The sequence below is a fragment of the Zosterops lateralis genome (genome assembly GCF_965231275.1).
Source record: "Zosterops lateralis genome assembly, chromosome: 9".
Taxonomy (NCBI): Eukaryota; Metazoa; Chordata; class Aves; order Passeriformes; family Zosteropidae; genus Zosterops; species Zosterops lateralis.
The window spans coordinates 23,829,953-23,857,652 of NC_139769.1; the positions used below are offsets into that span (position 1 = coordinate 23,829,953).

Genomic DNA, 27,700 nt, shown 5'->3' on the forward strand with positions numbered 1-27,700 from the left:
AGTTCTGCCTGTTTTATTTCATTCATTCCAGCGTGATGTTGCTGTTGGGGACACGAAAAGAACCACACTCACCTGCCAGGCTGAAGTGAGGAAAAGAAGGGCAGTTTATTATGATTTGGGGTTTAAGTAGGATTTGGAATTTGGTCAAGGATTGGTAGATGAGAGAAACACCTCTCTGACCCCAATGGTCAATTCAGAAGTCCATTACTAAGAAATACGAAAACAATCTACATTGTTTTGAGAGACTCCATAAGAAGTATGTAAACAATTATTAGAAAGCTAAAGATCAGGGCGACAGCGTAAAGCATTCATCTCCAAAGAGGCCTCTCAGAGAGACCGAGAACACTGCGAAAGAGGGACTGTTTCAGTTTAACCCCCTGCCTGCCGGAGAAGCACGCTCTATCCAGCAGGACGCCGAGGAGTCGACGGCTCGGACACGGCCCGCTCGGGGGGCGCTGCGGGCGGCGGGAACGCGCCGGCCCCGCCTGGTCCCTCCCGGCCGCCGTCCGGCCTCGCGCAGGCGCCGCCGTGCGCAGCTGCCGCGGGCTGCTCCGGCTGGAGCGGGCGGCCGTGCCCCGGTGTCCCGGTGTCCCGGTGCCCCGGCCCGGCCATGGGGGACGTGAAGAACTTCCTGTACGCCTGGTGCGGCAGGAGGAGGGTGATGCCGGCCTACGAGATCCGCGCCGCCGGCGGCCGCGGCCGGCAGACCTTCCTGTGCGAGGTGCGGGCCTGCCCCGCCGGGAGAGCGGGCTGGCCGCCCTGGGGGCTGTGAGGGGATTGGGGCTGTGCCGCGGGTGTGGGGACACAGGGGCACTGGGGCCCTCCGGGGCCCTGGGCGGACCCTGCCGGGCTCTGGGCGTGTTGCCGGGGCTCTGTCGGGGATCTGAGAGCCCTGAGTGTGTCTGGAGCTTGTGCTGGGGATTTGAGGCCGGGACGGGAGCCGGGGCTCTTACAGAGGGAACTTGGACCGTGCCGACAGTCTGGGGTCGCCTCCAGGAGGGACCTGGAGCTCTGGCAGGGCTCTGAGGAGCCTGTCAAAGGGAATGTGGGGCCCTGCCCGGGATCTGAGGTTCGTGACGGGGTCTGGGCTTTGCCACGGTTCTCGGGGTTCTGCCGAGGACCCTGCCGGGCCGGCCCCGGGGCGCTGCCCCGGGGAACGGGGGATCAGGCCTGGGGGTCTAGGGGCAGGTCTGGCGGCTCTGTCAGAGGGAACCTGGGGCCCTTCTGGGGCTGCTTTCGGGGCCCAGGCTCTGCCAGAAGGAACCGGGGGTCAGCCCCGGGCTCTGGGGTCCCGTCCGGGGTCTGGGCCCTGCCCGGCCTGGTGGGGGTCACTGGAGGCCGAGGGCTCGGGAGGGCTGGGCTGCTCTGAGCCAGAGTGTCCTGGCTCCGTGTGCACCGTGTGAAATGAATGAAAGGGAGAAAGAAGTCCAAATGATGTTCTTATAGGGAAAACAAATTGCTTTATTTAAGGGTGTGCCTCTGCACTGTGTGCAACCCTTCTTGCAGTTAAAATAGTTGGTGAAAATCACCTTTGCCAAGAGCTTTTGTCTGCTCTTGAACTTGACATGAAATGTATTAAAGAATTCTTGTTGGAATGGTTGCTACTCTGCACTGCTCTAATTGAACTTCACTCCTGCCTCTAGATACTGGGGATGTGGGAGCTGTGAATTCCGGTTGGCTTTGACAGGTAGCTGGCACTAAGTGTGAGGCCATTTGTAGAGCAGTTTAGTTCATGAGTGATACCATGGATTTGCACTAAACACCTTAAATTTGTCATTTTACACTTCCTTCCTGCTTGTCTTCCATGTCAGTAAGAAGACTAAGAAACATAGTGGCATTAAAGCAATTTTCAAGGTATTATAACTGGTTAAACAATACTCAGATGGAATGAATAGGTACATTCACAGAATCATGGAATGGTTTGGGTTGGAAGGGAGCTTAAAGCTCATCCAGTGCCACCCCCTGCCATGGACAGATACCTTCCACTGTCCCAGGTTGCTCCAAGCCTCATCCAGCCTGGCCTGGGACAGTTCCAGGGATCCAGGGGCAGCCACAACTTCTCTGGGCACCCTGTGCCAGGGCCTCCCCACCCTCACAGGGAACAATTTCTTCCTAATATCCATTTAATGGATATCTATCCATTCAATTTCTTCCTAATGTGCATCTTCCTAAATTCCATCTAATCCTGCCTTCTATCAGTGGGAAGCTGTTCCCCCTTGTCCTGTCACTCCATGCCTTTTGTAGAAAGTCACACTGTACATACATATTGTGTATTATACAATATATAAGTATTGAAATGGTGCCTTAAGCTTTAGCTTTTTCATATTTGTAGATTCTGTGCTGCCCAGGGGTGCAGTTCTGAGCTCACAGTCAGTGTCACTCAGCTCTGCACAGAGCAGGGAGACAAAACAAATTCTTTTCCTGCTGAGAACCAAGGACAACTTTCTGCACAGCAGCACAAACAAGGGTGGACTGAAGAGAGAAACAAGGAGGATGAGACCTCACAACCTGGAGCTCTAATTGGCCAATTAAACTCCAATATGCAAATGCACCAAAGCTTATAAAAGTGTGAGACCTCATGACCAGTCACCCATTTTGTGACCATTCTTAGTCCACCCTGGGTGTAGCCCTGGCAGGCTCTTGTCCTGCCCAAGGTGCACCCTAAAGGCCTTTCAATAAATATCTACTTTATTCTCTTAGCTCTGTCCAGTCTCTGTTCCAGGTCAGCCTTCCAGGCATCAGTTTTTGGCAACCAGTAGGCATCAGTACTGGTTTTGGTATGTTGATGCCCCATGATTATCCATGGAAGGTGAAAGGATCAGTCTCACTGAAACATCTCTCTTGCTGATTTTTGCAGCCTGATAGGATGGCTGTGAATCCTGTATGGTTGCTATGTGGTTGGAGGTACCATTGTTCAGGGTATAGAATTGCTATTCTAAAGTGAAAAAAAAAAAAATCAGAACTAAATCACATCTGTGGAGTTGGAATAACATGGTGCTATGGCTGAGGGAACACAAGGTCACTCCTGCCCTTGTTGTCCAAGGGTTTGGGATTTAGGTTGAGGAAAGTGACCTTGTGCAGAATTTGCTGCTGTGTGTTGCCAGGGTCCCTTCCTACATTGATTTTTCTTCCTCCACAAGGTTTTGGGAAGCCCTTGTGCTCTGAGAAGTTCTCAGAAGGCAGAGGTTTGCTTTTCAAACCTACGGTAACATATAGCTATATATAATGTTATGTAACAACACTTAATAATATTATTTCCCCTGTCTTTATGAGCAGCCAGGAGTTGGTGTTGCAGTGGGTGCTGCTGGCCCCCAAGCCCCTTCCAGCTGCGCAGAGCTGTGGTTGTTCTTGCAGGTGAGAGTGGAAGGCTTCAACTACGTTGGAATGGGCAACTCCACCAACAAGAAAGACGCGCAGAGCAACGCTGCCCGAGACTTCGTCAACTTCCTGGTGCGGGCCAACGAAATGAAGAAGGATGAGGTTCCTGCTTTTGGAGTAAGCTCTTCTTTCTCCTTTCCAAAGACTACTCTGTCCTTGTGCTGCCTGTTCCTGGTTGTGTTCCATCCCTGGAGTTCAGTCTGGTGCCCCTGTACAGTGATGAGTGTGAGGGACTGGGGCACATACAAAATATCATGGAATCATTTAGGTTGGGAAAGGCCTTTGAGATTATGAAGTCCAACTGATGGTTGTAGGATGGTCTGGTAAATACAGCTGTGTGTTGGGGTGCAAAGCTGTAAAGGCTGGAAAGAATTCAGAGCCCCTGTAAGGTACTGCCTGGCTTTAAAAGTGCTGAATACTCAGACCTGATACTGTGAAGTTTTAGAGCCACATTCTAATATATGTACAATATGTGTAATTCTGTGTGCTTAAAAAAAAGCAAAACAAAACAAACCCAATAATAATAATAATCACAGGTATATCAAACCAGACATTGAAAATCTGGCAATTTTAAACCGTAATTGCTTCAGGTGTGTAAGAGGATCACTGCTTTTTATGATATTTTTGTGAACACTCAGCAGTGACTATCACTTAAAAGCTGAGGAGGAGGAGGGTAACTCTGTCATTACAGCAAGTTTAGAAAAAGAGATAAAGCATGAAGTTGTTATGTGTTACATATTGAGAGGGAAGAATCTTCTTCTAGTGCTCCATTGAGGATATATGAGTTTTCTCAGCGGAAGCAGCCTCCCTGCCTCATCAGTCTTGGTGGAAGCCTATGGGAACATGACTGCTATTTTGGTTTTGCTGTGCCAGTTGGTTTCATGGCAGTTCAGAGTAAAAATACTCAAGGTTACTATTGGGGCTGCTGCTGGGTAGTAACTATTGCCTGTTTACTGGGGATAACTCTTGCATAATGTTGCCTGAGGTCTTTAAACTTCCTGAACAGTTTCTAGCTGAATAGTAAAATTATTTATTCTGCACTGATGTGCTGAGGTTTTCCTTCATTCCCTTCCCTAGCCAGCAGCAGGTGATATCCCCACTGGAGGACAGGAAGCAGCCAGAAATCTCACTGGTTCCAGTTCAGCTGTGGGGGGACCTCTTCCTCCACATTTGCTTTTAAAAAGCGAAGTAGGTAAGACTGAAAACTGTAATTCCTGTATATTTGAATGTATTTTGGTGGTGATTTCTCTCCCAGATTGCATCACCCTGCAGACAGGACACACAAGTCATAGTTTGGAGGCAGAGGTGGGGATGACTGCATGAGATCTGAGGGACTGGTCACGACCTGACAGGATGGCCAGGCAATGCCTCTCCATTGCTAAGAACATGCTTTGGGGAGTTGTTTTATTTATTTTCTTTTTAATTTTTTTTTTCTGTATAGTAGACAATGGACCAGGTGCAGCACCTGGAAACTCTGGCAGTCATGGAGCTCAGTGGGATCGGGGTGCAAACTTGCAAGATTATTATTCCAGGAAAGAGGAGCAAGAAATGCAGGAGGTAAGTCATGCAGAGGATTTCTTCTTTAGTTCTTAAATAGGTATCTTTCATCCCTTTTAATTTGGCATTTGCATTTATAATCAAGCTTGCAGGTTTCTTTTGCTATTTTGCTGTTAGTTTAGCTGGAGATTTATTTGTTGACTTTTAATAAAGGTAATTTATATAAGCTACAGACAAACTCTGGATAGTCTGAACATCCAGGACGTTGTATAGACATTTTATTCAGAAAATAAAGAATGACAGAAGACTTTTTAGCATTTTCTATGATGTCTTAGTTCTTTTATAGCATACAGGTGAATTACTTAATCTTTAAATTGGTAAACAATACTCTTCTTTTCCATATTAGACCACAGAGTCAGAAGTGGACTTAAATGCAGATCTTCACGGGGGTTGGACCTTGGAAAATGCCAAGGCACGTCTGAACCAGTTTTTCCAAAAGGAGAAGATGCAGGAAGACTATAAATACATTGAAATGGGGCCTGATCACAACAGGTTTGGTGGTTTTAGTCCCTGTGTGTCAAGGGTTCAAAGTATTTTTGGTGCCAGTGGTTGTTCACACTTACTTGCCATGCTCCATAGAGCCACAGTGTTCTTTGGCAGAACCAACATCCCTAAATACTGATGTGGGTGTGAGGAGCCTCAGTGCAGAGATCTGAGGGATTGAAGAAATTCCTGAGAAATTCTGGATATGCAGCTTTTAAACTGACTTCTGTCCTCTAGTCATCTGCTGGGTGTCAGTTTCTGTGAAAAGAGAGCTCAATTGCTTGTGGTAATTGTTCTGTGACTGTTGCTGCCTTTGTGCATTTTAAGTAAATCTTAAATTTGCTTATGTAGCAGTGTGCTTTAAGGACATTTTATTTATATTTTTATTATTATCTATGTAACTAACATATTATATATATTTATTATAATTAACTTTTTGGCAGTGGAGTCTTCTTTTGAAAAAAGCAGTTTGGCAGAATCTTCTCAAAGGAGTTCTGAGAGTCTTAAGTTTCAGTTAAGACGAGCTGGATATTACTCTTTTTTGACATCTAGCCATTTCTTCAGAGAATTTGCATGTGCCTCTCCCAAATGAAAGTAGTTCATCACAGATTGTGGATAAAAAATCGATGGTTTTTATTATTTTAGCCATATTAGGAACAGTCTTTAGAAATCATCCAGACATTAGGACATTGTGTTATTTCTGGTGAAATGTAGTGATGTTTTGTGGCCAGAAATAATGGCATGGTGCTGCTGGATTCTCCTTATTGAGTTTGGGGTTGGGCTTTTTTGCATTATATAAACTTGTGTTCTATGAGAGTTATATTTTTAGAAAGACGAGAGAATTTTCTTATTACAGCCTTTCAAGAGAGTCTTACTTGCAGGACTATGGTATTCTTTTGTTATTGAGTTTTCCAATCATTTGGAACATCTAAAAGATGGTGCAGAAAGTATTGGTGCAGAAAGTTGTACATTCTCATTTAAAACCTGTCTTCAAGTCACTTAATTTCAATTTATGTCTCTCAGGCAAGGCCATTTCCTTCACTTAAGTGAGTGACATAAAAAGTTAGTTTGTGCAGTACTAGGAATTTAAATTCTGCTTATTGCAGGCATAGCTTCTGAACATTTCTTCTGTCTTGTAGCATAGGGATTATTTGTGTAGCTCATTTTTTGTTACACCTCCTGCAGCATTAAACCCCACGTATTTAAATTTATCTAGTCTTGAGCAGAATGAGATTATACCGATGACAGTATGTTTCTCAGCCTGGTCATTGTTCTTCTGGAGTGCATTTCAGGGTTTTCTATATACTCCTTGTTCAGGGAAGCATGTGTGGATTGCCCTGGATGGAATGGCAGAAGGGGCTGTTCACTACCTGCTGCAACAGAACAGAGAGGCATGAAACCATCCTCATGTGTTGTAGGGCTCATTGAGAGACTGTGGGATTTAATCCTTTTGGTGTGTGTAACAGGAGAGGGATGTTTTTGGAGTTTTGAGGACATAATATAGTTTAGGTTGTTGGGGTTTTTTTTAAGAAATACCAGTTCTTGTGCATCTTGCCAATCTGTTTTGGGGTTTTTTGAGGTAATGGTGAGAGAGAGGTTATAACAGATATGTCAGCCATGCTCTCAGAGGTTTGTGGTCAGTTAATCATACCCATGGTCTGAGAACTTAGTAATAGCTGTAAAGTTTGAATTTGGAAGCTTTAACTATGACAGGAGAGTATAGGTTCTTATAAAGATGGCTCTCCTAAAACACAAAGCATGAGCTCATATCAAGGGATGGGATGTGGCTTTTCTGTGTTGGGATGCCTGTGCTCCTTCTGTTCCTGCTGAAGACCAACAGCACAGCCCTGTGCCTGCTCACACACAGGCTGCTGAGGCTGGACTAGGGAATCATGTGGGATTCTGCTGCAAACTGATTTCTGGTGTTGCTGTTCTCCCCTCAGGTGGAGGAGAATGAGATTGAATGCTGACTGTAGGCCTGGCTGAGAAACATACTGTCATCGGTGTCTTAGGTGGCCGTTGTGTCCCTGAGAGCCAGTGGCCTTTGACCCCTGAAGCCACTGTGCCTGAAGGTCAGTTTGCTGATAGCACAGGAAGGAGGTCTAACCTGAAATTTAAATCACTCACTTAACCTTTTTTATTGTTTGTTTGCAGCAAAAAAGGAAGGATGCAGGTGCAAGACACAGCCTCCACCTGTGCAAATACCAAGGCCTAGTTTCCAAAGGGGATCTCAGTCCAATAAATTCCAGTCATGCACCTTGAGTCACATTTGCCAGTTTAAATCCTGTCTTACAAGAATTCAGCTTTAATATTTCATGTGGCAAATACGGGCTCAGGTTTGGGATTCTTGAAAACATGGATCATGATTTCTATTCTCCTCTATTGAGGATTATTTTTTAAGCCTGAATTCTTCCCTATGAGGGTGGTGAGGCCCTGGCACAGGGTGCCCAGAGCAGCTGTGGCTGCCCCATCCCTGGAAGTGTCCAAGGCCTGGTCAGATGGGGCTTGGAACAACCTGGGATAGTGCAAGGTGTTCCTGCCCAGGGCAGGGGATTGGAATGAGATGGTTTTTAAGATCCTTTCCAGCCCAAACCATTCCATGATCCTGTGATTCTGTGATGAATATGCCAGTTAACCTTTAACTGAACTGGTTACCTGTCTACTAAGCAAACTGTTGGGTTTGCCACCAGAGTTACCCTTCAGTGACCCTCTGTTATTTTGTTACTCAAGAGTTGCTGTTTCCAAAATATGGCAATAAGGGAATGGAAATTCATGCAAATTCAAATATTCTGTCTCCTGTTCAGATAAGTTCTACGTTTTTGACTAAGTGACATGGTTTGGTTTTGTTTATGCTCTGAGCTGATCAAATGTGTGGCAAAAAGCAGAGTAACTGTATAAAATGTCATGAAATGTCATAGCATCTAGTCATTAAACACAGGCTATCAGGGAGTTACATTAGTGTTATACCAATACCAGTGTGGGATACAGTTAATGGTACATTGGGATGCATGTTAATGTTACATTAACATCCCACCTGCTTTAAACTTGGACAGCTCAGAGCATATTTCATATTAATGTGGCTTTAAATTTCAGTGCTTAACAGTGGCACATTCAGAACTCTTCTCATCAAATGTACTGGTTCTGTTGATGACAGGTTTGTTACCTACTACTTTGGGGTAGAGACTAAAAGCAGTAATACTTTACCTTGGTCATTGATGAATTGAGAGTTTCTGACTGAGGACAGAGATCTTTGCCTAGAAATATTGGAAGGAGTAAATTTTTTAACAGTGTCAACTATTGGTAATTGGACCTTTATGTTCTTTCTTTCTCTTGCAGGAGCTTTAATGCAGAAATGACCATTTATGTGAAGCAGCTGGGCAGAAGTGAGTGGTGCTATTTATTTTTTAACTTAGCAAGAGATGGGTATTGGTATAGAGGAACATTTGTGGGTACAGGGTTTATTACAGTTATGTATTGGAGCCACTTCCAGAGGTAAAGGATCATTTGTATGATGTTGCTGGGTGGTGTTGGATAATCATGCTTCCTTAGGCACTGAATGCAGAAAAACTTCACAGGACTTAGCAGTAAAATAACATCACACAGCCAGTGTGAGCTGGGCAATGGAGGGGCCTGGCTGAATGTTATGTTGGAATTCTGAATTCTGGTCTGAATGTGCACTCAGAGAGTCCAGTTCAGAGCAGTGTCTTCTGTGGAAGCTGCTTGACTCCTGTGCTGCCACAGCTGTGACCTTTGTGTGCTGCAGGGATTTACAGCTGTGAGCACGGATCAAACAAGAAGCTGGCAGCACAGTCCTGTGCCCTTTCCCTGGTCAGACAGCTCTACCATCTGGGTGTCATTGAGCCTTACTCTGGGCAGACGAAGAAGAAAGGAGAATCGGTGAGTCTGGCACGAGGGACAGGAATTACTGCTCTCATTTCATAACACAGAAACACTCGCATAAACAGGAGTGAGTTAAGAGTTTGCTCTCCATATTTAACATCTAACAAGTTATTAATAATTTTTATTCTTTACCAACTCTTTCTGTTCTGGTGAGTGATTCGGATCAGAAATATAACTTCATGTTTATGTTATTGGAGCAGTAACTGGTTTTACATTCTATTAAATGAAATAGGATTTGTAACAAATGCTATTTTCAGTATCATTTTTCTACAAGCTTGAAAATTTCTGTTTAGGCTCAGCTTTGGAATAATTGTCTGTCACATCAGCATTTTCTGACAATTCAAATATGCATATGTACACATACCAAGGAATGTATGTTATTTCAGTATTTGGTTGCAACTTTGGGAATGTGTTCCTCTGAAATTGAACTCAGATATTTAAAAATAGCCTACAAATCCTTATTCAATGAAAAGTTGGCAAAACATTTCAAGAGTGCGAATTCTGAACTGATGATACTCTTTGGCCTTGTTTTACAAGGAGGTGTTTGATGGTTCACCTCTAATAGCCCACAGTTCTGGCTTCCAGTGCCTGTCTTTTTGTGTATAATGATGTGTAGTTTTTATATATTTCCTAGTTGGAGCCCTATGAGGTGTCACTGTCTTCTGACTTAGAAAATCACCTGCAAAAGACTGTACGGGAGCTGTCCCTGGAGATCGTGCCTTCGGTGAGTGTGTGGTTCCACACTCCAGTAGAGAAATGATTAAACACCTGCTTATTTGTTCATTTATCTGTCTCTGCCCACTCTGCTTTTGGATTTACAGCCTGAAGATCCCAGTAATCCAGTTCTGATCAATGTTGGAAAGTTGGCCCATTTCGAACCATCGCAGAGACAGAGTCATATGGGAGTTGTTCCCTGGTCACCGCCTCATTCCAACTGGAACCCTTGGACTGGCTGCAATATTGATGAGGGTCCTCTGGCAAATGTAAGACAGCTTAAAAATGGATCTGTTACTTGATTTCCCCATACTTCCAGAACTTCTAAATGCTTCTCCCCTACCAGGATTTAAAGTATGAGCTATTTCAAAGGAGAAGACAGTCCACTGATAATTTTTTTTCCCTTCTTTACCTGGAGGCAGAGAGTTCTTTTTGTTTACTTCATGTTTTATCAGGTCTTGAGCAGCAGTGTCTTGAGTGTCCCAATTCTCTGCTTTGTTTCACCTTTTGCCTACTATCATGCAGACCATACAAAGTTTATAATTGAAATTACAAGGTAAGTTCATGTAATTTATAATTCTCTGGCTTCTCTTTCCCGTATTTCCATGCTCAGACTCTTTTTCTGGGAGGAGAAGCTGCTCCAAGCCAGTGCCACTGCACAAGCAACCAACTTCCTTACTTTTTGTCATTTCTAGTCCCATTCAGCACAGAACAAATGAAAAGCAACAGTGTGGCATGAGAAAATGAAGAAGAAGGGAAAGAATTACTGGTTGCCAAGTTCAGGGGGTAAATTAGTTTGACTGGTATAACCTGGTCAGAAAAGACTCTCAGGGCAGGAACTTGATTTTCCTACAACATCCAGTCTACTTGTGGTCAAAATAATAATTTTAATACTTTTTTCTACTGGAGGTTTTTCCATAAATTACATTAATTTAGTATTGATTGTTATATATTGATTTTTTAAAATATAGGGAAGTAATGTAAATTTAGCTGTTGCTACACAAAACACCTAAACAATATGGACATTGCAAACTGAGCTGGCTTTAAATCTCTTCAGGATTTACCTGTTCTAGTTCTGACTGGAACAGCTTATTTGCAGTAAAAACCACCCCTGTGGTAACAAATTTGTGCATTTCTTCAGATTTCTTCTGCAGTTGAAAGACAAGATTTGTCTTATGAATTCTCTTAAAACTTTTGCCTTTTCAGCTGTTTCAAGAGTGGGTTTGTGTTTATATTGGGTCATTACTTATATTAAAAACTCCCATTTAAATCATCATCTTCTTGGCTTCCTGCTGAATGGAGTGTGTTTCTCAAGCAGACTCAAAGTATTTAAATTTAAACACTTTTCTCAAAGTGTATAAATTTAAACAATTGTTCTTTTTCAGTGTTCTTGGTCTTTCTGAGAGATTTCTATGGAGATGAATGTTTTGTGCTGGAATGAATGAAATAAAACAGCTCAGAGGCAGAACTGATTGCAGGGATTCATGCAGGAAAGGATCCTTTATGGATATTTGGGATCATGATGTTGGTGTGACTGATGTGATACTGAAGTTATGGTGTAGATAAGAAGAGGGGTCCAAAAGCCTCCAAATAATGTCTTGCACTTCCAGCTCACTCCGGAGCAGATAAGCATGGACCTGAAAAGTGATTTCCTGTACCGTCTGGAGCAGGATCAGGAATTACAGAGGGTAAGGGTGTTTCTGCCATCCTGGGTGACCTGCCATCCTTGCTCTTCATTTCCAGAAGGTAACACCAAGTGTGTAAGGCTGGATTGCAGCACAAATACACACAGTGTTTTCAGAAGTGCTGGATGTTCCACTGGGGTGGATGTGGGGGTGAGTTGTGCTGTGCCAGGAAAGAATACCAACCTGTTCTTTGGCAGTTTTTCCTTTGGGTAAGGGCAAAGTGTAGAGAAGTGAGGCAAAGTATAGATGTGGAGCAGAACAGGCTGATTTTTGGTGATTTTGGAAATGGACCTTTTTTTCCCCCAGATCCAAGAAGAGAGAGAGGCGTTACCTCTGAAGAATTTTGAAAATGAAATTCTGGACGCAATCCATCACAATTCTGTTGTTGTCATCCGTGGTGCCACTGGTTGTGGCAAAACCACTCAAGTGCCCCAGTACATCCTGGATGAATACATCAGAACCAACCGAGCTGCTGAGTGCAACATAGTGGTGACACAGGTGAGGAATGTGTGGCCGCTGCATTTCTGTGGTGGATATGAGAAATCCCCTGTTGGGATAAAATCATGGAACTGTGGAATGGTTGGGATTGGAAGGGACCTTAAAGCTCATCTTATTTCCACACCCTTCCATGGTCAGCAGTGCCACCCACTAGATGAGGTTGCTCCAAGCCCCATCCAGCCTGTCCCTGAAGGATTGATGGATGCGTTGAGGGACCTTATTATCATTGCAGGACATGGTTCATAAAGATACTTCCTCAGCAATATAAGTAAGAGAAACCTCAGCATCATGCGTATTTTCATTTGGAATATTATTCTTGCATGGGTTTACAGTTTGGAAAACCTTGCTTGAACCTTGCCCAGGTGAAAAGTCTGAGCAGACCAAGGGGAAATGATTCGGGAAATGACAGCTGGTCATTGCCACATATCATTCTATCCCTCCTTTCTGGAAAAAACCCTGTGCTGTTACAATATTAATGTTTAACAATTACTTTGTGAAGAAATCTTCGGACAAGACACCTGTAGCATTTATAACTTCCTTTATCCCTTTGAGTGGTGTGGTGATAACCTTCTAAAAGCTCTCCATTAAGTTAGGGAATGTTTCCCCCCAGCCCCGGCGGATCAGCGCAGTTTCCGTGGCGGAGCGCGTGGCCTACGAGAGGGGAGAGGAGCCTGGGCAGAGCTGTGGCTACAGCGTGAGGTTCGAGTCCGTGCTGCCTCGGCCCCATGCCAGCATCATGTTCTGCACCGTGGGTCTGTATGCCTTCCTTGTGTTTGGAGCTTATCCTGGGTCTGGACTCTGAGCTAGCAGCAAAACAGAAATGCGGTTATTAGATTGACATTTTTATAAAGTCTGCTTAGAAGATTGAAAATGTTTTTTTTAGTTAAAAGTTTGCTGACGTGCCATTGCGCAAAGAAAAATTAAGATTTAAGATTTTTGTTCAGAAGTCTGCTAATGGAGGTCTGATAGCACACAGAAATAATCCCATGAAGAGATAAAGTTGCCATATATTGATTGTCCTTAAAAGACAGAAGGGGAAGCAGCATTGGGTGGGAAAGGGGGAAAAGTCTCTCTTGTGGTAATGCTTCATGGCCTTGCTGTCACTTGTACAAAGGAAAGCATGGTAATTAGAGATGGGGTTGGAAAAGGAGCCATGCAGCCTGCACACTTCCTGATATTTAAACCAGGGACTGGGAGAAGGAAGGTTGAACTGTTACATGAACATTTATCTGCTGTCTCTGGTTTAGGTGTTCTTCTGAGAAAGGTGGAGACTGGGATCCGTGGCATTAGTCATGTTATTGTTGATGAGATCCATGAGAGAGACATTAATGTGAGTTAGCTGGTGATGACAATCCTCATCTCTGTATGCTTCTGTTCTGTTTAACTTCTGTATGAGTGTAGTTTCCATGTGAGAGGAAACTGTGTCTTAGTGAGTGTCAGATGTCTGAGTTTTCCTTCTTTGGTAAGATTTTTAGAACTCTAAATTATTCCTTATATAAGTAGCAGAGCAAGAACCTGTGCTTCCTTGCCGCCCTCTGACTATTTTCCTGTCAAGATCCCCTGTGTCCTGGTCCTTTCTGGAAAATGGAACACCACAGTACAAACACATCTTGTCCAAGTGGGGGAGCACGCTCAACGACACTGTTATTTTGGAGTGCTGTTTCTACTGACACTATTGTATTACTGGTGTAATTCACAGAACCTGCAGTCTTGATAATGATACACTGAAATTTAGGGTTTACATGAAGTAAAGTACAAGTTGTGATAGAATTAGGAGAGGTATTGTATATAATTTGAAATGGCAAACATTTTCTGTTCTTTGATTATTCTGTATAGTTTTCAGCTTTGTCATACCAAGAGTGAGAGAGAACATGAAGTTCTGACATGTTTAGGCTTGTTTGGACAGAATTTGGGAACTCATTTGAACAAAACTGCAAGACACATTTTTCTGATGCATCTCTTCATCTGTCAAATGTATCTTAATCATGTAAAATACAAGTTTGGAAATTGTGAATGAGATTGGAATTTTGTCTGTTGAACTAAGTGCGTGCCTAACTAACTGCATGGCAGAACTAAATAAAGGTCATATTTAAACAGAACTACAGACAGCACACACACCTGCACTGAGTAATTCCTATTTATTTTATGAATTATGGCAACTTCACATGTAAGCCAAGTTTAAAAATACATGGGGTTGTAATGTATTGTTAGGAAGGAAGCAAACGACTTGTAGAAAAGAAAAACCCTTCTTTACACTGGAAATCCTAAAAATTACTTATCCCAGGCATGGCAGTAGTTTCAAAATAAAGCACTGACAACTGTTTCTGGTTTTAGAACACTTATGTCCTACTTGTTATTTCTCTTGCTCAGTAAATGTGTAATTCCTTCTGGTTTCTTGGGAAGATACTGCTTTTTATAGATACAAAGTTAATGATGCTCTTATTCTCTTTCTGTGCAGACTGACTTCCTTTTGGTGGTGCTGAGGGACGTTGTTCAGGTGTATCCTGAGGTCAGGGTTGTCCTCATGTCTGCCACCATCGATACCAGTATGTTTTGTGAATATTTCTTCAATTGTCCCATCATCGAGGTCTATGGGAGAACGTTTCCTGTCCAAGGTAAATCCTTATTGCACTTTCAGAAACTGCTTGAGTTTTTATCAGTCTTGGATTCATACTCTGAAACATCCTGATTTATTTCAGGAGACTCTTGAGAAATGAGGTAAAGAATTAAGTTCCCTTGTAGAGGCTTCCAGCAGTCAGTTCTTATCATCTGTCTGTCCTTGCAGATTATTTTCTGGAAGACTGTATTCAAATGACTCAGTTTATCCCTCCACCAAAGGAAAAGAAGAAGAAAGAGAAGGATGAAGAAGGTGCTGAAGATGACGATGTATGTTTGAATTTTAATATGAAAAATTAAACAAGTGCCATTCGTAGTACTCCAGCTTGAGTGTAATTTGTTTGGCATTGTTGAAGTGAAACATCTCTAGCAGCTTTCCTCTTTCTAATATCTGAGACTGCTGTTAACTTCAGCAGTGGAACTAATTTTCTTTTTGCCCTTGTAAACTGAAGAATTTCTTTTTCATTGAAGCTAAGGTTCTCATGTTTTGTCAACCCACTTCTCTTTAACGCTAAAACTGAAATGCTTTTGAAAGTGAGGATTGGTAACCTTGCAAGAAGAAATAGAGAAATATGAGCTTGGTGGTACCTTTTCAGGGTGAAGATTTAGATTTTCTCCCTTCTTCTCTTGCAACTGATATTGTCAACACTTACCTGCATTGTCAAAAAAATACCAATTTTATTCAACTTCTAATTTGTAGGTTTGAAACTCTTGTTGGGGCCACTTAATTGAAATTTTTTTAAATGGCCATTTTTTCTTGAAAGGTATCTTATCCACATATCATATTTTCTTATTTGCCTGGTCAGCCAGTCTTCACAGTTTGAGTAAATTAATTTATATGATTTAATTTGTGATATTTTTCTTTTGTAGGCGAACTGCAACCTTATTTGCAGCGATGAATATGGCCCAGAAACAAAGCACTCCATGGCTCAGCTGAATGAGAGAGAAACCTCTTTTGAACTCATTGAGGCTCTGCTGATTTATATCAGGACTCTGAATGTCCCAGGAGCTGTCCTTGTTTTCTTGCCTGGCTGGAACTTAATCTATACAATGCAGAAGCATCTAGAAATGAACCCACGCTTTGGTACAAGCAGCTGTTTTGTTATATTGCATCTTTTCCCAAGGAAACCACTGACTGTGTGAAGATGGGACTTGGATGAGTGGCTTAAGGGGGTTAATTTGTTGTGAGAGTGAATGGCCAGAAAGTTTTATGTTGTGGAAAGAAGAAATTAGATTCACGTAGTAATAACCAACCTTCTTGTATTCCTGTTGCAGGAGGCCACCAGTACAGGATTTTACCTCTGCATTCCCAGATTCCTCTGGAGGAGCAGCGTAGAGTGTTTGATCCTGTGCCTCCTGGGGTAACCAAAGTAAGGAGCCTTCTCTGGGCACAGTTCTCTTGGGCTTTTGGGGAACATATTGCTGACTTTTTAAATAAATTCTGTTGCTTATCTTGCTGGGCATTATCAGCCTTTTCAGTCCAAATAATGTCACTTCGCATTTCCTGTTTTTATAGGTTATTTTATCTACCAGTATTGCTGAGACCAGCATTACCATCAATGACGTGGTCTTCGTTATTGACTCTTGCAAGTGAGTCCATGAAGCAGCTTTTTGTTTCATAAATCCTACCCTTGGGAATGCAGAAGAGGTTTTGGGAGTGCACAGAAGTGCCTTGTATTCCCATGCTCCCTGAGCTGAGCTTGAGGACTCTTGACTCCCTCAGGACAAATTAGCATTGTCTTTAGCTGGTCAGCACAGTGACACACCACGCTGGCATCTCAGGGGACTGGGTTGGTCATGCTGGCGCCATTCATGTGGAGTGTCACTGGGTCTCCACACCAATTTGATAGACGTCATCTGCCAAAGGAGTTTTACAAACTCTCAGTGTCTGCCTGATGATAAAGAGGGAGATTTTTGTAGTCTGCTACAGTTCCTGCCTTGCTGCGCACGCTCTCTGAGAAAACTACACACAGAGAGCTCATGAATTCATGAGAATTTTATGCTTTTTGGACAGTTGTGAGAAGATTATTCTGTGCAATAGTTTGGAGCACTGCTTTAGAAGGACTGTGATGCTTTAGTTTCCAGACTGATGCCTGACTAACCAAAGCTCGGGGGTGGTTGGCTTCTTAAAAGCAGTGTGGCTGCAAGCCATAAAATAGCAGCTGATTTGGCAGGGCTTAAGATGAAGGACGTTTGATCTTTAGTGGTGTTTTTCCTGTAACAGGCAAAAGGTGAAGCTGTTCACTGCTCACAACAACATGACGAACTATGCCACGGTGTGGGCATCCAAAACCAATTTGGAGCAGCGGAAAGGCCGAGCTGGGCGAGTGCGAGCCGGGTTCTGCTTCCATTTGTGCAGCAGAGCTCGCTTCGACAGGTGAGGCCGTGGTCTCCAGAAATAAACCAAATACCCTCAGGGAGTCTCCCAGAACTGGTGGGTGCTGCTTCGGGTCAGATGGGGGAAATCATTGCAGAAAGTACAGAGAGGAGATGGATGATGTTGGCTCATACTGAACTATCTCAGTTCTTTGCTTAAAAAATGTACATATGTTAGGCTTTTACCCGTAGTATGAGGTAGATAAATAGTTCATGATTTTAGTATCAAGAGTGTAAATGCAACCTACTAAACCTCTCGAGAGGAGAGCAATTCTGCTAATTCTGCTTGGGAATTGAGGCAAGGAAAAGAGCTTTGTAATGAGGAGAAGGTTCTGGTCTGTCTTCAAACACTGGGAGCACCTGGCATTGCTGTGTAACAGGCCATTTTGTCATGGAAGTGGTAAAAAGCAGGGAGGGCAAATGTTACTTTTCTCTCCATCCCTGTTCCATGGCCAGGAAACCCCTTTGTGGTGCTGTAGCACCTTTCCTGTTGCTGAAACTTTTGACCTCTCTGCCAGACTGTTTTTCCATTACTAGAGCCATGGAAATCTCTCTGCTGGTTGGAGAAGACAACACAGCTGTTAGTTACACTCTGATCTCTCTCCTGGAAGTTTCAGTGCCCCTTTCTCTGGCTGTTACAGCATAGCTGTGTTTTGATGTTCAACTTTTTGTAAACTCTTGAAAGCCTCTGTTGATCAAAAAATGTCCTTGAATTCCTCAAATTTATCTAGATGTGTTGTTGAGTGCAGTACGAGATTTTAATTAATAGTTTTTGACAGTGAACTGATTTTAAACTACTGAAGGAATCATGGTTTTGAGGTTACCTTCCTTCAGGGAATATAAACCCAAAATATACAAAGGAAAGAGTGTTTGTGGGCTTGTACAGATAGTTTTTTGAGATAAATCATCTAAATCTGTCCCCAGCTGAATCAGGGTATCCAAGGTGTTTTGAAATATTTTCTAGCTGCACTAGGAAAGTGTTTTTACATAGGGCAGGCTGAAAGCAGGTTGTCTCTCAGGAGTATAAGAGCTTCCTTATCAGAGTAGGAGAGGATTGTGAAGGACAAATGTGGGGCTGGACACGGCCATGCTGATAACTGTGCTCCAGCCCTGCAGGCTCTCTGTGGTCAGCTCATGCTAGAACCCACAGCAGGCAGTGGAGATGTGAGGACTATTCCCTCTGCATTCCCAGCATAAATTTACCCCAAAGGAGAATGGAGAAATACATTTGGGAGAGAAGAGCCCAAGCTCCAGGAGCACAGAGAGAGCCGGTGGGTGGGCTCAGAGGCAGAGTTTCCTTTGGAGGGCAGTGGTTTGTGCTGGTGTAAGGACCCCTCATGGTGCTCAGAGCTGAGAGGGGCCTCTGTTCTCTATGTTGCAGGCTGCAGACTCACATGACCCCCGAGATGTTCCGCACGCCGCTGCACGAGGTGGCCCTGAGCATCAAACTGCTGCGCCTGGGCGGCATCGGGCCCTTCCTGGCCAAGGCCATCGAGCCGCCCCCGCTGGACGCCGTCATCGAGGCCGAGCGCACGCTCAGAGGTACCTGCTGTGCCATCCTGGGCCAGTGCAGCTGCCTCCAGGGGTTCTGTGTCTGTGATCTCTGACCAACAGCCCTGCCACCGCTGGCTGCACTGCTGGAGCAGCATGTTCTGCCTGACACAGCAACCTGCAGGCATCGTGTGGGTGGCAGTGGCTTGTGCAGCTGAAGAAATACTTGAATTCCCACTGGAGTGTCATTCCTTTAAGAAACTTGAGCCTTCAAACTTGAGGCTTGTTTTGTTGTTTTACCAATAACTTCCAGCTTCCTGTTTTCCAGCTGTGGCACTGCTGTGTTTCACATAGACTCAGTCTAGTGCTTGAGGCATTCACAAAGCCTCTGTAGAAGTACTGAGAAACAGAGGTTGGTAGTTTATTAAATAATTACCACTTTGTACAGTTTGCTGACCCAGTATCTCAGATTTTGTCAAGAAATTAAATCTCCAGTTTATGAATCTGCATGAAAAGCAGAAGAAACTGATATGTGGGTTGTCTTCCATCTCTCTTCAAGGAACTAACTAGAATATGAATAAAATGGAGCAGGGAAGAACTCTAAATTTTTGCTTTAGATCTAAAGCATAAAAGGGACCTCAAACCTCAGCACACATTGTAAATGTCACTAAACAAGCACTTCCTACAATTTTTAACAATGGAAATATCTATTTGATTGTTGATTTTATGGGAAAATTGTGTGCTGAGCCTACATTGCTTGTGTACAGGAGGGAGACCAGAATGAAAAAATATAGCTGGGGATATGTAATCATGTTTAATGACCTTCTGTTGTGAAAATTATTAATACTTTTCATACTGTTCAGCTGAGAATTGCAGAGCCAGGGGAAGAGGCAAATGTTTTTGATTCTAACACCTAATAGCTGTTTCTGCAGGTGCCTCCCTTTCCTGGATGACCTGTGATCTTTCAGTGCATGTACACTGCTAGTATGCTCTTAGGAAGGTGAAACATGTTATTCTTCAAAGTATTCTTTAGGCTTTTGGGTTCAGTAGATACCAGGAAAATGGATTTGATGGTGGCCAAGGAATTCTTTAATCCAAGGAATCCCACTTAATTGCTAAGTTACAAAGCTGCTTTTTTTTAATGTGAAAAAAATTTTGGTAGCTTTGAGGATGAATACAGGTGATAATTTTTAGGTAATGGGAGAAGGGAAGAGCAGGTAAAGCCTCAAGAGAGAGTTTGTTGTGTTCTCTTTTTGAAGAGGGTTCTGTGATTTGGCAACGGCAATGAAGACTCCACAGTTGATTGTGGCAGGGCTGCTTTGATTTTCCTGAGGTAGAAAATTCAGTTAGATTAATTAGATAATAGATGGTTTAATGGTGTAATAGGGGTTTGTATAGAAGCAAACTAAAAAGGAATGGAAAATTATGTATGTGAATTACATTGTTATTATTCTAATTACAGAGGAGGTAGTAAAAATTCCATAAAGCTGAGGTAAAACTTGTCTGACCTCAAACCAGTTTTGAAAATCAGGTTGGCAACAGTGTAACCAACATTAAACTTAAATATGAGTGGGATTCAGTTTAAACACAACTATTACAACTCTGAATTTCTTATCTAAAGATTTCTGGGGTTAGCTAACTGTCTTTGATAACAAGGGATCTTGTTTCAGAGCTTGATGCCCTGGATTCCAATGATGAATTGACACCTCTTGGAAGAATCCTGGCCAAACTTCCCATTGAACCTCGTCTGGGCAAGATGATGATTATGGGCTGTATTTTTTAGTAAGTTGAGTGGTTTCAGTGGTCATGTTCTTGTTTCTCTGAGTTCCTGAGCCTCTTGACGTGTGCAAGAAAGAAAAACCAATATATCTAGATGAGCAATAAATGCTGCAGCTGGGGAGTGGTGACTGAATCTTCATGGGAGTAGAGAAATAACTCCAATGTAGGCAATAAAGTGGTCATGAAATTCAGTTAACAGCAAGACACCAGTGGGGACTGACTATTTCTGAATTAAGAGCGGGACTTGAAACACCTAGATATAACAGTGGGGAGCTGGGTGAGAGGTGGAGAGATAGGGAATTTACCAATGAAATAAGGAGAAAAATCAATCTCCACATTTTGCTTTAGTAGAAGATCTGTTTTTTGTCACTGTGATGGCTCTAGGGTCCTATGATTACTGTAGGGACCTTTTCACCAGAAGATGGATGGAGGGGAGGGCAGGTAGAGCTAATTTAACATCCAGGAAAGTGTTTCAGTGAAGAACTCTACAGATAAAGGCCAAATTCCTAAGGTCTCTAGTTTTCCCTGGTATCTGCAGCCTGCAGCAGGTGCTGGCAGCATTAAGTCTGCATGATCCTGATCCCTTCTGTGGTTCCTTTCAGTGTGGGAGATGCTGTGTGCACCATCTCTGCAGCCACCTGTTTCCCTGAGCCTTTCATCAATGAAGGCAAACGCCTGGGTTATGTCCACAGGAATTTTGCTGGGACCAGGTACTCAGATCATGTGGCTTTGCTCTCTGTGTTCCAGGCCTGGGATGATGCAAGGTACGTTGTCTGGCACAGCAGGTGATGGGAAGTTACAGGTGACACAGGGTGAGCTTTTCCCTTCCTTGGTCAGGCTTCTAATTCCCTCTGTTTGTTTTTCAGAATGGGTGGTGAAGAAGCAGAGAAGAGATTTTGTGAGCACAAAAGACTCAGCATGGCCACTCTTAGAATGACTTGGGAAGCAAAAGTCCAGCTAAAAGACATACTTATTAGTTGTGGCTTTCCTGAAGGTGATTCTGCTTAGATTCAGTAATTTAATGATTGCAGTTTTCATTCTGAGATGATAAATAAATAACCAGGATAGTCTGTGTTGAGCACCCAAGCACAGGGGGAGTACAGTGGATTTGTCATAACACTGGTCCACTTTCACAGCTGCATTCAGGTGGAATTTGAGTGTTCACTTCTAAAGTTGTGGTGGCTGTGGTACAACATGGAGATTTTGGAGCTGAGGTTAGAGCTGCAGGATTAAAAAATTATGAATCAGGTGTCCTTAACTTACCTCCCTAACTTTCTTTCTCCTTCACTTGTTGCATCTCCAAAATGTGCTGTGCTTTCCCCTTTCCATGGACCTTAGTGGGGAGTTTGTGTGATCTGAACACTGTTCTGTTCTGTGACTTCCTGGGTTTGTGCTGCAGGAGGGCTGTGCAGCAGGCTGCCAAATTATTCCATTTTCTGGAGAAAAAAATTCTTAAACTTGACCAGGTTCTGAATTTGCCTAATGTTGCTGAGAAGCTCAGTGAAATGATTTGGCTGCCTGGATTAAGCAGATGTTTATCTTCCCTCCTTTTTTTTTTTTTTTTTTTTTTTTTTTTTTTTTTTTTTTTTTCTGTCTTTAAATTCCTTTAATTTTTTTCCTCCTCATGCTGTTAGGATCACTGCTGCAGTTATCCCTAACTTTCTTTATGAGCAAGATGAGTTGAAAGCAAGCCACCAAAGACTCTGGGGGAGATTTGTAACAAATAAAATAATAAAAACATCCATTTTAATCTCCCTCAAAAGATCTGTTTCCAAAACAAATGCAGTAAACACACCGTGGTACAGCACATTCTGGGCAAACCCATCTCCTTGTTTTTGAAGAGTTTGGGAGAGAAAAACACCTCTTTATTTTTTTCAGGATTATTTTTCAGCTTTTCATTCTCTATTAAGAAATTAAAAATTGAATGTAGCACTTAAATGCTCTTGAGTGCAGAGGTCATTGGAGATCACATCTAGCAGGTAATTCAATCAGAAAAGGCATTGGCCCAGGATCCTGAACAGTTCTGCATTGATCCAGGATCCTAAATAGCTGTGTTGTGCTCTCCTGCATGTCCCATGGATTTGAGCCACTCTTCTGTTCTCTGCCAACAGAATGTTTGATGACTCAACCGTTTAACAACACTGGCCCTGATAACAACCTGGATGTTGTAATCTCCCTGCTGGCTTTTGGGGTCTACCCCAATGTCTGCTACCACAAGGAGAAGAGGAAGATTCTTACCACTGAGGGGCACAATGCTCTCATCCACAAATCATCTGTCAACTGCCCTTTCAGCAGCCAGGACATCAAATATCCATCACCCTTCTTTGTTTTTGGAGAGAAGGTAGATACTTTGGGTTTATTCTTGATCATGTGCTGCCAAATGGTTCAAGAGGCTCTTTTTGGTAAAGAAGTCACAAGAAAAAACCCTAACTGCAATATTTAGCTAGTTTTACGGGGGGGGGAGGATGGGGGGGTGTTGTTTGTTGGTTGGTTTTCTTTCCAGAAAGTAAATGTTATATGGTCCTGGTGTCACTCAGCCTCCTAGTAACTTCCAGTCAACCACTTTGAGTAGAAGTGCAAAGAAAGTTCCTGTGAGTTTTGTTACAACAGCCAGGTCATAGAGAAAGATCTAAATCATTATCTTCTTTAAGGATTTGTTTTAGGAGCTTTTCCACACTAATTAGGCATCAGAGAATTTTTACCCTTATCACTTCTGCTGCTTATGAATCCAGGGAGAAAACAGGAACATGAAATATGGCGGTGAGGTGCTCCTGTTCTGGCCTGTAGGTAGTGTGTCATCTCCCAAGGATAATTCACATTTCCCAAAAGGTCTCCATGACCTTTTCCTCCATCTTATGAATTTGATGTACATTCTGGGCATGTCCATTGCAACCCCTGTGAGCTCTCCTGTGCTCCACTGACAGCCATGGTGAACTCAGCTACTCCTGCTCAAGGAGCAAAGGAAGGCAATGCTTTTCTGTTTGGTAATAACTAGAATTTTAAATCCTTTGGGTCCAGGGATTTTGTCTTGACAGTCTGGATTCCCAATCCATAGTTCAGAGCTGTGGTGAGGCTTTGCTGCTTCTTCACCCTCTGTATCAGGATCTGAGGAGAGTCAGACCTTTGATCTACCTTGACCATCTCTCTCAAGTGAGATTCCCCTAAACCCAACAAAAGACTTTTGAGCTCAAAAGGTTTTGCTTTATTAAAGCAAAATACACACAGCAAATGGAGAGTGACTGAAATGGTGGCTTAAGAGTAGTTTAGGCAGCACCTGTGTGAGGCTGGGATGCAGGAAGGGTTTGTGTGCAGCTCTCTCCCTGCCCATTAAGTACCTCTTGTGTTCCTCTTTAAATGGAGGGGCAGGAGCCAGGTAGCAGGGCTGTTATCTCTGGCTTGATGTTGTCCAAATTCTCAGTTCAAGTTCAAGCTCAAGGTCAGTGTAACATGACACTGCAGTGACTGCATGGACATCTGGCAACTTCCACATTTGCATGAGTTAGGACCCCACTGAAGCTTTTCATTCCAGCCTCAGTATTTGAAGGGTGGGAAGAAAATTCAGATATGCCCTGGTCATTTTAAGGCTGCCAAAGCATGAGGTGGCTCTTGCAAAAACTACATAACTGCAGACACAGAAAAGGGATATTTTGAAATGGAAGATGGTTTTACACCTGCCAGTGTGAATCCCTGTAAACCTCTGTCTGGCATTCAGTTTTGTATGTGCACATGCTCTTGTAATTTCCTAGTGTTATACCTAGCTTTGTTGTGTGTTGTTTGGGTTTTTTTACAAAATTCTCCAGTTTCAGTGTCCAGTGGAATGTGCAGAGCTCTGTTTTCCATTTCAAGAGTAATTTTTCTCCTTGACTTGCAGATTCGAACACGAGCAATCTCTGCCAAAACCATGACCTTGGTGAGCCCGCTGCAGCTGCTCCTCTTTGCTTCCAAGAAAGTCCTGTCAGATGGGGAGCTCATTCTGGTGGATGACTGGTATGGATCTCCTTGGTGCTCAGAATCATGGAGTGGTTTGGGTTGGAAAGGACCTCAAAGCTCATCCAGTTCCCCTGACCGAGGGAAGTGCAGCTAACACAGACCAAATGTCTATAGAGCAGGGATCCCAGGGCAAGCCCTGTGCCACAGGTGTGTTGGGAAGGCATCACCTTTGTTTCCTGTAAGGAAGGGACAGGTTAATTTGAGCCCTGTTTCATGCAGATTATCTGCTTAAACTGAAAACAGCACAAGGCAGTTTCCATAAAAACTGCTGGTTTTTTCCTCTTTAACTGAAAGGTAAAAGGCACTTGGTGTTTTGGATCTCCTCCTCAGGCAAAGGCACAGAATCACAGCTTGAGGAGAGAAATACCTCTGGCAGTGTTTATTTTATGGCCATCATCAAATACCATCTGGATGGTTGTTTTGTTTTAGTTTTTTCTTTTACCCCCTAGTCAGTAAAACATTGGCAAATAGTTCCTTAAGCTTAATTTGCTAACAATTTGAGGGTTGGACCTTTCAAAATCTTGGAGCCTCATGTTTTCAGTTTACTTTATATTTTTGTATCTTGCTGTTTTGATGCAAGAGGTTACATGTTGAATTTATCTGAGTATAGAATGATAGAATGACGAAATGGTTTGGTTTGGAAAGAACTTTAAAGCTCATCTCAGGTGGGCACCTTCCAGTAGACCAGGTTGTTCCAAACCCTGTTCAGCCTGGCCTTGGACACTCCCAGGGATGGGGCAGCCACAGCTTCTCTCAGAAACCTGTTCCAGTGCCCTCTCCACCCTCACAGGGAAGAATTTCTTCCCAATATCCCATCTAACCCTGCCTTCCATCAGTTTAAAGCAATTCCCCCTTGTCCTATCACTATCTGCCTGTATCTCCTTTAGGCACTGGAAGGGGCTCTAAGGCCTCCCTGCAGCATTCCCTTCTCCAGGCTGAACACCCCCAGCTCTCCCAGCCTGTCTCCAGAGTTTCAGCCCTCAGAGCATCTTCATGGCCCTTTGTTAAATTTCAAGAGCAAATTTTGCCAGAAGAATAGTTACGTTTTAACGATGCCAAATTTTAGGGATCTTTCAAATTTGCCTCCTGAATTTTCTCACCCCTTCAGTGACAAATCAGAACTTCAGATATGAGAACGTAGGTTTCTGGCTCGATGAGAAGCCGATGAGAACCTCTTCCTCCCCCGGTGCTCCCCTGGAGGCCCCGGCCGCTCTGACCCCTCTTTGTGCCGCAGGATCAAGCTGAGGATGCCGCACACGGCGGCCGCCTGCATCACCGCCCTGCGCGCCGCCATGGAGGCGCTGGTGGTGGAGGTGACCAAAGATCCCGGGATCATCCGGCAGCTGGACCCCGCCTACGAGCGGATGCTGAACGTGATCCGGCAGCTGTCCCGGCCGGCGGCAGCGGGGCTGACACTCACCCCCGCCAGCGCCAGGTGAGAGCCCAGCCCGAGGGGAGGGTGGGGACCTGGGGCTGTGCTTTCAGCGCTCTGAGCACGCGGGAAGTGCTCGCAAACCATCAGAGCCTGATGCAGAGACATCGCTGCGTGTTTCCACAAGGACACGCAGCTCTCAGGACTAAAAGCTGTCATCCCCTCTTTCAAAACACAGATTATCTTTTAAAGAAAAGATAATCCGTATTTATTTTTGGCAAACCTTTTCCTGGAAAGAAAACACATATTTGGCTGGGCTTGCACCCCTCTATTGCCCCTGGTTTCCATCCCTTGCTTCTGAGGCAAAGGAAACTCCTGAAGTGGAAAAGGTGCAAAAATGCAACTGTAGTTGACCCATGGTATGATGTTCACAGAAAACGGAGGTGGCTTAGCCGAGGCTGGTGCCATTTCCCATCTTTAGCGGTGCTGTTGGTGAGGAGGGTGCCTGCAGCGTGTGTTGTTGTTGTTTCCAGGTTCGGGGACGGCCCCCGCCCGCCCAAGATGCCGCGCTACGACAACAACGGCCTGCGCGGCTGGGGAGGGGCCCACAGGGGCCGCGGCTACGGCGGCTACTCCGGCTGGCAGCCCGCGGGAAGGGGACACCCCGGGAGCCCCGCCGGCGGGTACGGAGGAGGAGGATACCGAGGAGCAGGCAGGGGATACCGAGGAGGATACAGGGATGTGGGCAGGGGCGGCTGGTAGTGGAGCAGTTCAGTGGAGTCTTCCCACTTCAACAAAAGTATGTTTGGTTGTTAAATTCCTTTCTTGCTCTTCCCACTTTGTATGCCTTTTTTGGTTCCTTAGTACAAGTACAGTTCTGTAATATATCATGCCCATAGGGAATTTCCTGTAAGTTGTATGATTTTTTTTTTCTTAATAAAGAATTTGTTTCTGAAGATTGCATGCTATACCTTTGATTTTGTGTTTGGATCTGAATTTCGAAGGCTTCTGTTGCTAGATGTGATTGCTGGAGATACAAGGCATTCTGAGGAAACCTTCTCAGTGTCTAAAACCATTTCCTGCCAAACAGATTCCAAACCACATCTTAGGCTCAGTGGGGATTTCACTTCGTTGTCTAACAAGCTGTGCAAACAGTCTTTGCTGCAGTGGTTTTCTAACCATGCCAGGCAGCATTGGTTCCTTTGCAGCCACCCCTCCTGCCTGCTGTGTGACCCTCTGTGGTGAGTTCTTTGGGTGATGAAGATCATGCAAGTACGTGGAATACCAAGACTGATGTGATGCTGCTGGTCTCTGCAGAACCTGGAGCAATCTCAGAAGCATGAATTGCTGCCTTCACCCAAGACAGTGTTCATCACTATTCCCAAACAGTCAGGCTTCATTCCTCCACATCCGTGTGGAAGAGGACAGTTCTTTAATGGGAACACACTGGATTCCAGACACTGGAAGCTCAGCTGGCTGCCTGGTGCTCACAGGTGTACTGACACACACAGGAGATAAAAAGCCTTCCAGCCCTGTCTCTTTACCAAGTCTGACAAAATTAACCTCCCCATCTCCCCACTAATGCCACTGCAGAACCAGTGGGGTGCTTACTGGGATGCAGGAGATGGTGGTGGTTGCAAAACAAGTCCAACATTTTTTGTGTTCTCATGAAGAGTTCTTAAAAAGTAGGTGAGGGTGAGGCATTGCTTCTTTAATCCAGCTCTGAATTATAGAGGATCAGTATTAATCTCCAAATTTAATTTACTGTGGACATGTATTACCTCCTGCATGCTCTGCTGCAGTAAACCCCACACTTCCTTCTGCTGGTGCAGACTTTGCTGTAGGTTGAAGAAGGAATGAA

The 27,700-nt window shown here is 44.0% G+C and overlaps 1 protein-coding gene across 3 annotated transcripts; it reads left to right on the plus strand.

Moving 5' to 3' along the window:
• The first annotated feature begins 596 nt into the window (after positions 1 to 596).
• On the plus strand, positions 597 to 26,779 carry DHX9 (DExH-box helicase 9). 3 transcript variants are annotated; one of them, XM_083868115.1, is made up of 27 exons: positions 597 to 721; positions 3,355 to 3,495; positions 4,456 to 4,570; positions 4,820 to 4,935; positions 5,282 to 5,427; positions 8,755 to 8,801; positions 9,182 to 9,315; positions 9,953 to 10,042; positions 10,140 to 10,301; positions 11,643 to 11,720; positions 12,024 to 12,215; positions 12,826 to 12,967; positions 13,463 to 13,545; positions 14,674 to 14,830; positions 15,001 to 15,101; positions 15,702 to 15,915; positions 16,107 to 16,201; positions 16,348 to 16,421; positions 17,056 to 17,208; positions 18,589 to 18,749; positions 20,369 to 20,480; positions 21,080 to 21,241; positions 21,344 to 21,471; positions 22,589 to 22,818; positions 24,349 to 24,464; positions 25,702 to 25,902; positions 26,373 to 26,779. In XM_083868115.1, exons 1-27 carry the CDS (start codon positions 611 to 613, stop codon positions 26,599 to 26,601), a joined length of 3,690 nt encoding a protein of 1,229 aa, XP_083724241.1. In that variant the 5' UTR covers positions 597 to 610; the 3' UTR covers positions 26,602 to 26,779. The 3 variants fall into 3 exon arrangements, with proteins under 3 accessions (XP_083724241.1, XP_083724242.1, XP_083724243.1); XM_083868116.1 differs by having other exon boundaries at positions 4,823 to 4,935; XM_083868117.1 differs by lacking the exons at positions 597 to 721; positions 3,355 to 3,495; positions 4,456 to 4,570; positions 4,820 to 4,935; positions 5,282 to 5,427 and adding an exon at positions 7,377 to 7,490 and having other exon boundaries at positions 26,373 to 26,778.
• Positions 26,780 to 27,700: the final 921 nt, after the last annotated feature.

Coding starts and splice junctions, on each gene's coding strand:
- DHX9 (XM_083868115.1), top strand. CDS start 611: ATGGGGGACGTGAAGAACTTCCTGTACGCCTGGTGCGGCAGGAGGAGG. Junction 8,802..9,181: donor TGTGAAGCAGCTGGGCAGAA/GTGAGTGGTGCT, acceptor TGTGTGCTGCAG/GGATTTACAGCTGTGAGCAC. Junction 11,721..12,023: donor AGGATCAGGAATTACAGAGG/GTAAGGGTGTTT, acceptor TTTTTCCCCCAG/ATCCAAGAAGAGAGAGAGGC.